This window comes from Nicotiana tomentosiformis, chromosome 8 (genome assembly GCF_000390325.3).
Source record: "Nicotiana tomentosiformis chromosome 8, ASM39032v3, whole genome shotgun sequence".
Taxonomy (NCBI): Eukaryota; Viridiplantae; Streptophyta; class Magnoliopsida; order Solanales; family Solanaceae; genus Nicotiana; species Nicotiana tomentosiformis.
Window position 1 is genome coordinate 15,061,266 of NC_090819.1, and position 14,128 is coordinate 15,075,393.

General features: G+C 32.8%; 1 protein-coding gene across 1 annotated transcript; it reads right to left on the reverse strand.

Moving 5' to 3' along the window:
• Window positions 1-12,266: 12,266 nt before the first annotated feature.
• Window positions 12,267-13,476, reverse strand: LOC104114005 (ethylene-responsive transcription factor 11). Its single transcript, XM_009624342.4, has one exon. The coding sequence runs from the start codon at window positions 13,341-13,343 to the stop codon at window positions 12,576-12,578; it is 768 nt and encodes a 255-aa protein (XP_009622637.1). The 5' UTR covers window positions 13,344-13,476; the 3' UTR covers window positions 12,267-12,575.
• Between the last annotated feature and the right edge of the window lie 652 nt (window positions 13,477-14,128).

A 14,128-nucleotide genomic window follows, 5' to 3' on the forward strand; every position in this document is an offset into this window, starting at 1 on the left:
TTTTTCAGTTTTGCATAAACTAAAAACACCCCTGGAATAAATTGAAAATTCCTTTGACCTACTTTTGATACAAACCTTCGATGGACCTTGAGGGTGCTCACAAAATGATTGTAGGAGTAAGAAACGTGGTGCATTGACAATAAAATACAATTAAAAATAAATAAAGGAATATAAATAATGCTTACGGCTACAAATAATGCTTGATTAGGTATTATAACGACTATCTTTTAAGAGTAAAGTACTCATACGGGAAAAGAGGAAGAAAGCGGCTTTTCTTTATTGGTAGTCGCGCATTTTTCACGTTATGATTATTATATTTAACTAAAGTCTTTTGAATTGTTAACCAAAAAGAAAAATAAAGTCTTTTGAATCAATGGATTATATTGTTGTCTTGCAACAATCATTGTGTGTTGAAATTTAACAATCTTCTAACCAACCAAAAAATATTTATTTATTAAAGGTGAAATTGATTAAACAAATAAATATGTTGGTGCCCTTCTCAGAAAAGGTGGACCACTAATAGCATATTTGGCAAAACCCGATATATCAGCTTATTTTGAAAAGTGCTTTTGAAAAAAATATTTTTGGAAAGAAGCAGTTTGTGTTTGGCTAATTACTCTGAAAAGCACTTTGAGCAATAATTTGTGTTTCTCCAAACTTTTCAGAAAGTGCTTTTAAGTATCAAATTACGAATAAGGACAGGAATAGATTTACTTAATAGTTAATATTATAAGTAAATAAATAATCTTAAAAATCTGTTATTACATGCAATAAATAAATTTTTTCATTTTATTTAAGTAAAATATGAAAATAAAATTTAAAAGTACTTAATTCTTTTAATATAAGTTAAATATATTAAAAATTATTCAACAAATATAAAAGCATTCACCCCTAAAGTCACTATATATTAGAAAGCTATCCTAAAAATAATAAGAAATATTTATACATTAATATCCTAAGTATTAAGTTTAACGGTTATTTTGGTATATACTATATTTTGTTAAGGATATTTTTGGTAAGAAGAAAAGTAAAAGAAACACTTTTGGCCTCTTGAGAAGCTTGACCAAACAGGTTATAAGATAGAAAAAATATATACATTTCTAATTTATACCAAAAGAAATAAATACGTAATATATTTTTTTAGATATGTTTCTAATACGTAATTGTAGCAGTTATTTTTTTTAGTTTATACTATAATAATGAATACATAATATAATTCTTTTATGTATGTTTTTATACGTAACTTTTGTAATTACGTAATGATTAACGTGATTTATGTGGACCACCCAAATTTAAAAGAAAAGGAACAGGCGGGTAGGGAAAAGGAAAAAAACAAAAATAGTCAGATTTACAATTAGTAATTGAAAATTAGTCATAGTTTTAAAATTAATCAAAGTTTAGCCATTTTTTCATGCGAAAATAAAAATCTGAACAAAACAACCTTAAAATTCGGAAAATTTCCAGCATATTATATTAAGATGTTGGAATTCATAATGCGTTGGAGTTCCAATATAATTTGTTGGAAATTTATATGCAGAAATTTTATAATTTAGTATATTATGCTGGAACTTTCCGTATTTCAACAAAATAATTTACATTAAATAATAACTACTTTTCAATAACTTTATAAATACTGACTGTTTTTCAATAAGCACCCGTAAAAATGACTATGTCATGCCATTTTAACCAAAGATAATGGGAATGATCAGAAGAAAAACAATAGGCTGAAATGTGGGAATTTGAAAGGAGTAATTCTTTTGGGGCTTCTTGTTGTCTCTATCAATACCTAATAAATTATCGATTAAAGTTATATACGTTAAGAAAAATAAACACCATCCGTTTAATATAATTGATTATAACAGATTATCACTTTATATTATAAGTTATTATATTAAATTTGTTACGAGTAATTACTATTATTATATGTCAATTTAATTGGACATGGTAAAAACTTTATATAGTAAAACCTAACAGTATTTCTTTATCAACATTTTTCTTTGGGCAACTTTTCCTACTTTTACTGATCCATCAATTTCATCTATGGATTTTGTCTCATCAACAACATCCAAAAAGGTTAATATTGCAAAAGGCCAAATACATAGACAACCATCTAGGCATCAATTTTTATTTTGACACTTTATCTTAGCTTTGTTCCATTTTAGTACTCCAAATCTTTTTAATATATTTCATTAAAAGAGTAATACTATCAATGTAGATGAAATAACGAGGAAGGAGGTTGGGCATTTAAAATAGAGCCTCACGCGCTTACCAGGTGAGGAATTCACCCAATGTGACAAGTCAGCTTTTTTATGTTAAAATGAAACATTTTAAATAGGGTTGGAGTGTCAAAATAGAACAAGGATGAGATACAACAACAACAACAACCAAGTAAAATCCCACTAATGGGGTCTGGGGAGGGTAGTGTGTACGCAGACCTTACCTCTACCCCGAAGGAGTAGAGAGGCTGTTTCCGAAAGACCCTCGGCTAAAAAAAAAAAAGAACAAAAAGACAAAAGGACAAAAAGGGGACAATATTAGTATCACAACAACAATCATATGATAAATAGGAACACCATGAAATCTAGAAGAAAGATGCAAAGCAAAGGGAGACAATATTAGTAAATATTAGTATCAATACAACAATCATATGAAAAATAGGAACACCATGAAATCTAGAAGAAAGATGCAAAGCAAAAGCGATAGCTAGTAAATAGGGCATGCACTGAAAAGCGAAATAGTAGGCCACAACATTGCCACTAGCTATCTTAGCCAAAAATCCTACATGGCTAGTCCCACAATGGTACGAAGTAAGGCACGACTCAACTGTCTCCTAACTTACAACCCTAATACTCGACCTCCACATCTTCCTATCAAGTGTCATGTCCTCGGAAATCTGAAGCCTCGCCATATCCTGCCTGATCACCTCTCCTCAATACTTCTTAGGCCGCCATCTACCTCTTCTCGTGCCCTCCACAACCAATTGCTCACACCTCCGTACCGGAGCATTTGGGCTTCTCCTCTGCACATGTCCGAACCATCTAAGCCTCGCTTCCCACAACTTGTTATCAATAGGGGCCACATGCACCTTCTCCCGAATATCATCATTCATAATCTTATCTATCATAGTGTGCCCGCACATCCACCGCAACATCCTCATTTCTGCTACTTTCATCTTCTGGATATGTGAGTTCTTAACGGACCAACACTCTGCCCCATACATCATGGTCGGTCTAACTACTGCTTTATAAAACTTACCTTTGAGTATCGGTGGCACTCTCTTGTCACATAGGACTCCAGATGCTAACATCCACTTCATCCATCCTACCTCAATACGGTGTGTGACATCCTCGTCAATCTCCCCTCCCCCCTGAATAACCGAATCAAGGTACTTGAAGCTGCCTCTACTCGGAATGACCTGCGAATCAAGCCTCACATCTACGCCCACTTCCCCTGGCTCAGACCAAGGATGAGATAGAGTGTCAAAATAAAAATTGATGTCAAATTAGAGGGGCAATTTAGTTCAAAATAATTATTAGTTTAACAAATTAAGAATATATTAATTATTCTATACCCTTACCTTTGTAAATGATGTATACATTTAAAAGAGTAATACTATCGAATGTTCTCCATAACAGGCGTGTCAAAATCTCAAATGATATTTAAAATAAAGGAGAAAGTATCTTATTGTTTCTTGAGAAATTATTTATTTAAGTTAATAACTAGGGAGTCAAAAAAATTAATAGCTGCCAATGATTACCAATTTCGTTAAACTTTTTATTTGAAGTGTACTTAAAACCTAAAATAGAAAGGAAATAAAGAAACATATATTAGCAGCCGTACACACTCTTCTTTTTAAAAAAGCATATAAAATAATTTCCGACAGCCGCCCACACCACCAGCCCTTCTCACGCGCGCGCACACACACAATCTCTTATCTTCTGTGTGTCTTATTGTGTTGCAGTTTCTTTTGTCTGCTTCCATCATCTAAGTTGCCGATATACGTGGCGCGTAAACGGGCTTCTTCAGCGGGTCCACTCGCCAAACCGCTTTAAACAATTTCTTTTATTTTTTAAATTGTTTTAATTTATGTATCTTATAGTCTTTTTGATCAAGTTTTTTCAAAGTTAAAGGAATTTTTTCTAAAAATATATTTTTTTAATTTAAAGTATTTGGCCAAATATTTAGAGAAAAAAAATACTTTTGATTAGTAGCAAAAGTAATTTTGAAAAATCAAAGGAAAATATTTTCTCCCAAAAAATTTGTTTTTGAGAAAAATAAACTTAAAAGCATATTTTAAAATTTTAGTCAAACACCAATTGCTGCTCAGAAGTACTTTTCAAATTAATTAACCAAACACAAATTGTTTCTCATAAAAAATACTTTTGAGAAAAAATACTTCTCAAAATAAACTGATCTTTTGAGTTTGGCCAAACATGCTAGTATTAATTTGATTAGCACGAAGTTTAAGAAAGTAATAAAAAATTCTAAATCTTATGATCTTAAATTAAAGATGTGTATAATATAGTACCAAAATATCTTGAATCTTATGTTTTTAGATATGTCATGTGGAAAGTTGAAGTTAAGGAGTTACTAAATATATATATAATAAAAAAAAAACTATTTCTAAAATAAACTAAAGAAAATAATAAAACACATTAAATTAAAACAGGTGTACACCAATAAAAAAGAAATATCGAGTTTCGAAGGTCCCAATATATTAGGCCTATTCTGCTCCATTTAAAATTTTAAGATAACGGTCTCAATAAGAAATTTGACCAAAAAATTGAACAACAAAAAATGTGCATTATTATGAACAATGATGCTAAGTGCAACAGTTTGAGAACTTTAGGGGCATAAAGAAACATTTTATAATGAAATTTAATGGGTCAAACAGGAGTGAAGTGCGAATTAAATGGACTCATTGAAATTATTGAATGAGGTCATTCTGCTTTGCTGACTTCAGATTGTCAGCAACTACGTGAAAAAAGTATTTAGATGCTTCCTCTAATTCTCCATTCTTTTTATTCTGAATATCAAATGACAACTACTCTTAGAATAACATTTATAGCAAGTAATTTCCACATTCAAAGTAACTTTTAAAAAGTTGTGGTCCAGCTTCTAAATTGCTTGACAACTGCAATGGGAATTTAAATCAGTGTGCATATCATATCTTTATCACTAAAGAATTTCATAAATTTCACTTGGAGGTTATAGGCTTATAGCTTATTGTATTTTCTAAGCCAATGTTTGAACGTAAATTTAATTGAAATTTGAAAAACAAAAAAAATTATTTTGAAAAATAATTTTTGAAAGTTGAAGTTGCGTTTGGACATGCAATTTATTTTTAAAAACTTAATGTCTTGTGAGCGGAAGATAATTTTCATCCAAAAGCTGCCCTAAACCAGATTTTTGGAACTTAAAAAAAGATTTCAATTTTTTTTTCAAAAACTAATCATATTCCATAAACAAACGATATTTCCAAAAAAAAATAAAAAAAAGTTATCAAAATCTATGGTCAAACATGAACTAAGTATTTATACAATTAATAAATCCTTTTAAATATCCAAAACCCTTTAGATTTTTTCCCCATTTTGATCATAATGTGCTTTGTTGTTTTTTTTTTTGTTTTTTTTGTTGTGTGTGTGTGTGTTTGGGGGGGGGGGGGTTAAAAACAGTTTTTCTATTCAACCAAAAATTGTTCGATTCCTAAACGATGTATGACATTTCTATACACTACACGACCAACACAATGTATGGCCATAAACTATAACCTATACACATCACAGCTAGCTATTCAAAGCCTGGAAAATACATCAGAAAGAATTCACAGAACCTAAGTATGCTAAGGAAAACAGTTCAATGACTCCAAATGTTTGGAGTCATACTGTGCTTTGTTTTATCTTATACCTAAAAAGATATGTAGCCATAAGATTCTTTTCCGCATTTTTTGGCAGTATAACTATTATTTTAACATGTCTCATATTTTTAAAAAAAATTATCCAATTCCAGGTCAAAAAATCTATACAATTAAGAAAGAAGAGCTAATTATTTACCAAAAATACTTGTTTTTTTAAAAGCAAAACGTAATTTATAATAAGTTTTTATACTGCAATAACTACTCAATCTGTCGGAAGTTTATTTGGTATTAATTTCAAATTTCGTCCATACCAAACAAGAGATTAGCATCTTCTTTTGCTATTAATTAACATTTACCAGAAAATTTTCTACTTTTTTTGTTTGTCATAATTTATGTTGAGTAAGACGTGCTAATAAACAACTTGCTAGGGAAAAGGAAAATGAAGTCTTGGACTTTTCGGGTAAAAAAAGGGAATAAAATATTAGATTTAAATAGTTAAATTGAAAATCTACTAAAATGACACGAAAAATCAGAAATAAAGGAGAATCTCGTGGACGGCTTTGCCTTTGGACAACAAAATGACAGGGCCCCACGTAAACCGGCTGCCGCGCTTTCTCTTCACTTCTTAGGTCCGCGTCCACATGGGCCCTTTCCCCTGTCTGCTATCCCACATTTTCTCGTAATAAAATACGTAAATTATACTCCATCCGTTTCAATTGATGTGAACCCATTTGATTGGACAGAGAGTTTAAGAAAAGAAAAAAGATTTTTTAATTTATGGTGTAAAATAAGGCACATATATTTTATTGGCTATAAATTATTGTATAAAGGTAAATTATTTTCAAATAAGGAAAGAAGTCATTCTTTTTGGCACGGACGAAAAATGAAATAGGCTCACATAAATTAAAACGGATGGAGTATATATATATATATATATATATATATATAGCAGACAGTTGTCAAGATTGCAATAAAAGTTTATCCAAAAATACTTATCAATTTATAAAATTAACAACAATAATAATAATCCTAGTACCATTGAGGTATAAAGAGGGTAGTGTGTATGCAGATCTTAGTCTTACCTTATGAAAGTAGAGTGATTGTTTCAAATAAACCCTCCACTCAAAAAAAACAAAATTCCAGCAGTAGCGGAAAAAAAATACAGTAACGAAGAAGCCACAATTTATAAAATCAAAATATAATTAATTATTTTTTTCTGATTTTGTCCATAATATTAATTGTTCTTAAAAGCAAATAATTTTAATACAGCTCGCATTTATTGCATAGAGATAAAGGGTAAATTAATCAAAAAATATTTCATATTTACGATTCCTTAAAAGCGTGCAAAATAAAAATATGATATGGTATTTTATGGAAGGGAGGGAGTATTAGATAATTCGTCGAGCAACCTACTTTACTTTTTAACGGTGTTTTATTATTTTTCATGATCTAGTAATGTAAATATTCTTATATTGCATAGTTAGACACTTACATACCTTTTTCGAAGGGGGTGAATTTAAGAGAGAATTTTTTGAAGCTTGTCGTTTTAAGATTAGTCATAAATATTTTTTGTGAATATAATATGATATAATATAATATTATTAAAACAACAATAATAATTCAGTAAAATTTCACTAATGGAGTCTGGGGAGAGTAGAGTGTACGCAGACCTTATTCCTACCCCGAAGGAGTAGAGAGGTTGTTTCCGAAAGACCCTTGGCTCAAGAAAATAAAAAGACAAAAGGACAAAAGGAGACAATATTAGTATCACCACATTAATCATAGAAAAAATAGGAACACCGTGAAATCCAGAAGAAAAATGCAAGGCAATGTGAGACAATATTAGTATCACCATAGCAATCATAAGAAAATATGAACACCATGAAATCTAGAAGAAAGATACAAAGCAAAAGTGATAGCTAGTAAATAGGACCTGCACTGAAAAGAAAAACAGTGAGACACAACATTGCCACTAACTATCTTAGACAAAAACCCTACATGACTAGTCCCACAATGGTACGAAGTAATTATTTTAAATATTATTAGGACTGAAATACAAATTTTTAAAGTAATTAATTTTAAAATTATAAGCTTTAATACTTCTAGACATATTAAAAGAAAAATATATCCCATAAAATGGGGGCTACATTCATTAATAGTAGACTATTATTGATATATTTGGGTAAGTGTTATTTATGAAAGAGAAAAAAGAAAATATGGAAGAGTGAGGTAAGGCTGGCAAGTGGGCCGGTTCAGGACGGGGACGGGGACCGGCCTAGGACCGCGGCCCATGTGGGTAGTGGGCCTAAACGGGCTAAACCGTTTAAGACCGGGACAGGGGGAGGTGGACCTGGCAAGTGGGTTGGTCCTTATCTTGAGGCCCGCGAGACCGGACCGTTTGAGACCGGGACCGGTCGTAGCGGGCCTAAACGGTCCCAACGGACATAATTTTAAAAAAAAAAATCTGCCCGCTTGGGCATTTAAAATCTAGTCGTTTCCTCTGCCAAAATAGCCATTTAACTCCCCTAACTTTGTTTTAACTCCAAACTTTTTATAATTATACTTTTTCCCTATTTTCAACTATATATACTCCCTCATTCTTTCATTTTTCTCACAAAATCATCAGTCTCTCTCAATCTCTCTAGTTTTCTTCTATAATTGCTTACTTTATTGTTACAATTTGTGAGAAATTGTGAAGTTGGTGAATTGAAATCTTCAAGTCTTCAACGATAATTAATTTTCAACAAGTTGTTCGTCAATTCGGTAAACTCGTTCCAACTCTTAAGTTTTAATATTATAGTTTTATTTGTTTTATTTACGTTATATTGCTTGATTAATTAAGATGCCTTATTCCTTAAAAAATATTTAGGAAAAATAAGGAAAAATCCAAGAGTGGTGAATCTAGTGGCCAATCTGTTCCTCCTCCACTTTCCCCGGCTCCCCGACCCAAATCTGTTACCCATCCTACAACTGCTATTCTTGATAGCGATAATAGTTTATTACAATTTACCGAGAGTCAATTTTGCCATAATATAATTGCACCCGGTGAACAATTAAATCATGAATATATGAATGCTCTTTATGGTAATACAACTATTGATGAAAATGATGATGAAGAAATATATTTTGATGAAATGCAACCGGATGACGATACACCCACTAGTCCTGCTCCTGAAGTTAACCCAACTAATAATAATCCAAATGATGCCCCGTCTGACCCTCCTGTTACTTCCCCTACTTTTTCTAGACAACCTTCTAAACGGATAGAAACATCTGATTTTGGCACATCTTGATTAGTTTCTTTTTCTTCTCAATTGTGGTATTAGCACCTTGTTGTGCTCATTCCATAGGAGGGAGGAAGACTAAGAAAGATATTGCCATATTTTTTTAATGTTATAATAAAATTATAACGCATTGCTTTAAATATCTCTTTATAATATTTTTGTCTTTAAATTTGAATTAAAAAATTTAGGTCACAATTCTATAATATAATTTACAAGGAATTGCCTTAGATATTTTTATTACCATATTTTTTCTTTAATTTCTATAAAATTTTAAAAAGAAATAGAAAGTATCTGTTGGGCCCACTTAGGCCCGGGGCCGTCCCACTTAGACCAGGACCATTAGTTTGTTGGCCCGATTCCTACAAAAAACTCGCGAATTCCGGACCCGCGAAGCCCGTTTAAGTTGGGATCGGGCCCATTTAGGACCGGCCCACGAAGTTCACTTAGGACCGGGCCCGGCACACATGCCAGTCATATAGTTAGGAAAAAGGAAATGTAGTAAAAAGTGTATTAATGTAGAGGGATCCCTTAGTTAATGGAGTTATCAATGTAAAAGTGCTAAAAAAGTTTTTTAAAAAAATGTGTCGTTTTTGGAATAAACAAAACCTACTATTATTTATGAGAATAGTTTTTAAAAAGAGAGCAATTATGTAAAAATCTCTAAAATGTAGTTTGGTAATATCTCATTATCTGCGGACTGCCACCTACTCTGGTCTCCATAGGGTTACACAGTCAACAACTCAGACGTATTACCCCCCTCTATCACACCCCCATGCCCCAAATCCAAAATTAATGTTCTAAATTATAGTGGTTTAAATATAGAGATGGTAATGGGGCGGGACGGGTGAGGGGTGGGTTTTGCCTTAACCCACAAAATTTTAACCCACCCCGCCTCACCCCACATAGTATTTTCACCCGCATCCATCCGCCCCACATCAACCCCGCATCCACCCTCCCTGCCCCACTCTGCAAAATTTTTCCTTTATTATTTCTTTCAATTTGTAATATTTTTATCTTATTTAATTTTATTTTAAATTATAGTTATAATCTAAAAGTTTCTGTTGGAATCCAAATTGCAAACCAAAGAAGTCCAATTTTAAATATTCATAACTATAAATCTTACCGAATGCTGTCAATTTTAATTTTTAACAATGTTCGGTTTTAAAACTTTTAATATACTTATTTCTGATTTTATATGCATCAGTATTGGAATTCAGTTTGATATATCAGTATGTCATTTCTAATGATTCAGATGTATCGTACAAGATAATGAGATCAGATACATGAAAATTTTTAAAAAAAAGTTTGAGTCTAAAATAATCAATGCATAGGAGAAATGAACCATAAGTTCAAAACTAAAAAAGTAAATATTTCCAGGTTGTAATAATATGAGCAATAGTTGAAACGTTGTAATTTTGCAACAAGTTAAAAGCTAGCACCGCACCCACAAAGGATTTAAAAAAATTATTTTGACCCACACCGCACCCACAAAGAATTTAAAAAAATTATTTTGACCCGTATCGCACCCGCATATGTCTAAATCCGCACCACTCCGCATATGCTAAAACCCACATCGCCCCGCACCCGCACTCCTCATTGCCATCCCTACTTAAATATTGGTTTAATTCATTTATCATAAGATAAGATTATCTGTTTTTGCTCTGATTCGCATTAACGTCGTTTTAAGGATAAGCTTTATCTGTTTGCTTTACTCAAAAAGAGATTCTACGGTTAAGACCACTATTTATGTCGGGGAACCACCAACAGACAGCTAAGATTACACTGTAAGCATGACTAGTAAATTGCAATTTACCCTTTCGAGTTTCTAAAATTACCTTGTTTGTAATGCCTTGCCTCTTAATTAACTCATATCTCCCGTCAAATACATTAAAAAGTTCAATATTTTATATTTCCGAGATCAAGGCATAATCTAAACTGCAAAACGACTGTTGGAGTACTTTGAATTATAATCCATTCAAGTATTTGTTCTCTCCTCTATATTTGCTAAAAGTTATCCAAGTGTATGATCAATTGATCCTCAAAGTTTTTACTTATAGAATTTAGAATTAAATTTAAAATTATTACAAGTGCAATATAGATTATAAATCTTTACTTGATAATTTTGGATTTTTTAATTTTACTTGTTCACATCTTGATTCACATACTCTCAATATCAATATCATACTCCCTCCGTTTTAATTTATGTGAACATATTTTTTTTTAGTTCGTGCCAAAAAGAATGACTCATTTTTTTATTTGGAAACAAATTACCTTTATGCAATGATTTATAACCACACAAAATATATGTGACCCATTTTACACCATAAGTTCAAAAATTCTCTCTTTTATTAAATTCCGTGCTCAGTCAAATGAGTTCACATAACTTGAAAACGAAGGAGTATATAATATCATTTTATTATAAAAAGTCAAAGTTTTCCATAATAATTTTAATAAAAAGTCAAGTTTTACATACTAATTTTTTTAACTATAATAGCAATGAGGTACTTTCCTTTTTAGTAAATTTAAAAATAATTCAACTTTAAACTCTTCGTTTTACCCATTTTATCCTTAATGAGAAGTTTTTATAACCACACAAATGTCATGACCCCACAAAACTTTTACCTCTTTAGTTTTTAAGACCACAAGTTTCAAATTTTTTTTTTAAACTCCGTGTCAGATTAAACTAACTCATCTAAATTGAAACGGACGGAGTAATTGCCAATAACGTTTAATCCATTAGTGAGGCTAACAATTTTTCACTTAAAAGAAAAGTATAGAAAAAAGAAAGATTGTACATCATTACGGTTATAGCTTAAAGTACGTATTTATTACGTTAGCTGAATGATAAACCAACCACCTAAAGGGGAGCAGACAACACCCACGTGGCACCGACTCCATTATTGCTCAAAAATAACTCTGTCCTCCTCGGTATCTGCCATGTCCGTACTCTAATGGACTACACGTGCCGCACGTGTAACCCAAAACTCTCTGACCGCCATCACCACCACCACCACATGCTCCTCCGATTCCGACCGAACAAAACACACACACACACACACGTAAAATCTGGATGTAAAATAAAAAAGCGAATATTTTAACTGTATATTGAAATTTGTCTAAAATAATTAATATTAAGGCTGTTCTTTTTTCAGCTAAAAAAAACCGGCAACAATATTATAAGGATGATCTTTGAACAACAGCAATCAAAATCAATAGATTTGTTTGTGTTGCAAAAAAAGGAAGTAGATCAGCCTTTCTTGATATTCACATCGATCGGCGGTGGCTCTTGAGTTTTCTAATTATCACCTAACTCTATATACTTTTTTTTTTCATTTTCCTTTTCTGTTAAATAAACATTAAAAGGAAATTGCACTAATTAAATTAAAAAGAAAAAGAAATGCTTTCAAAATCTCCGACCTACGTCGCCGGCGTTTTCACACGTTCTCCGGTGGAGGAAAATTGAGGTCCAGATTAAGACCAGTTCTGGTAGTCGGTTTAACATCGGTGCGCATAAAATCAATCACCGATGATGAATCAGATTCACTCTGGGTCCCACTTCCGCTACCGCCGCTACTGCCGCCAAGGAAATCAACCGTCTTCCTTTGCTGGTGTTTTTCCAGATTTATCACTCCCGCACGTGCCAGAGCCTCCAGATAATACATGTGATGATTCACCGCAGGAGTTGCGCCGGTGAAACCGCAGCCGGGAAACCCGCCGGAAATCGGAGAAGTACGGAGCTGATGGTTCTGGAACGGGAATTTCACGCCGAGGCTGAGATCTAACGGCGATGAGTCAACCATAACGGCAGGAGATAACCCGTCACGGCTAGATGACTCAACGGTACTGCTCTGACTCGGACTACGATTGTTATTATCATTGATATTCTTATTTATCTTAACGCCTAAATTGTTTTGGGCGATTTTGAGGTTCTCTTCTTCCGGCGGAGGAAAATTAGTTTTCGCCTTGGCACCGCGAAATTCTCTCGCCGCCGCATCGTAGGCTTTCGCTGCGTCCTCCGCCGTATCAAAAGTCCCAAGCCAAACTCGGCTCTTTTTCCCCGGATCTCTTATCTCCGCCGCGTACCTCCCCCATGGCCTCTTCCTTACGCCCCTATAATGCACCTCTTTTGAAATTCCGTTCACTTTTCCAACCGCCGCTGTAACCGGCACGGCTATCGCGCCACCCTGTTGCTTCGGCGCCATTTTCACTCTCTGCCTATGCTATTTTTTTAATAGTAATAATTTTGGACAAATTTATGCTGAAATTTGAAGAACACAAAGGGTAGGGAATAGAGAAAATGGAAGAAGAAGAAGGCGATTTAAATAGGAAAAAGCGTGCGGGGGGGTACGGTCAATAGTGGCTATGGGTATTTGACTAATCAGAAATAGCCGCCCCCATGGGATGTGGGACCTACGTTCTCGATATGTGGGGTCCATTCAGTTACGTGACATTTGTGTTATTTGATGGCGGCAGAGTATTTTATTTTATTTTTTGGATATACGTGGGAAGTACGTAGACATTAGTATTTTGCTATACAATAATATGTGACTGGTGAAAATTAGAGGGGCAATTGCCTATTGTCGGTTTTTTACAAACAGATCAGTAGGAATAAATGTGGAGTCAAAGTTGAATAAAAAGGTTAGGTATTAAATGGAATTTGATTCTTCAATAGTACGTTACAGCGACTAAATTTAATTGTCCATAAATGCAAGTGATAGAGTTTTAAACAACATATGCATGTTGTTAGTACTTAGTATAAATAATTTACATAATCCAAATTAATCTAAAAAATTACTTACAGGTTACTCACTGTATAATAATAAATATTGAGGCATACTTTAAAAAAAAAATGGTCCATACCCAACATGTAAAATTACACTGGGTTGTGTTTTTTGTTGTTTGAAAAAAAGGGTGTAGATAATTTTATTTTCTATGAAAAGAAAAAAGTTTTAGTAGAATTTGTATTTATAAACTATATGCACAATTT

Bases quoted from the DNA above. Each gene is read 5' to 3' on its own strand.
- LOC104114005 (XM_009624342.4), bottom strand. From the start codon at position 13,343: ATGGCGCCGAAGCAACAGGGTGGCGCGATAGCCGTGCCGGTTACAGCG.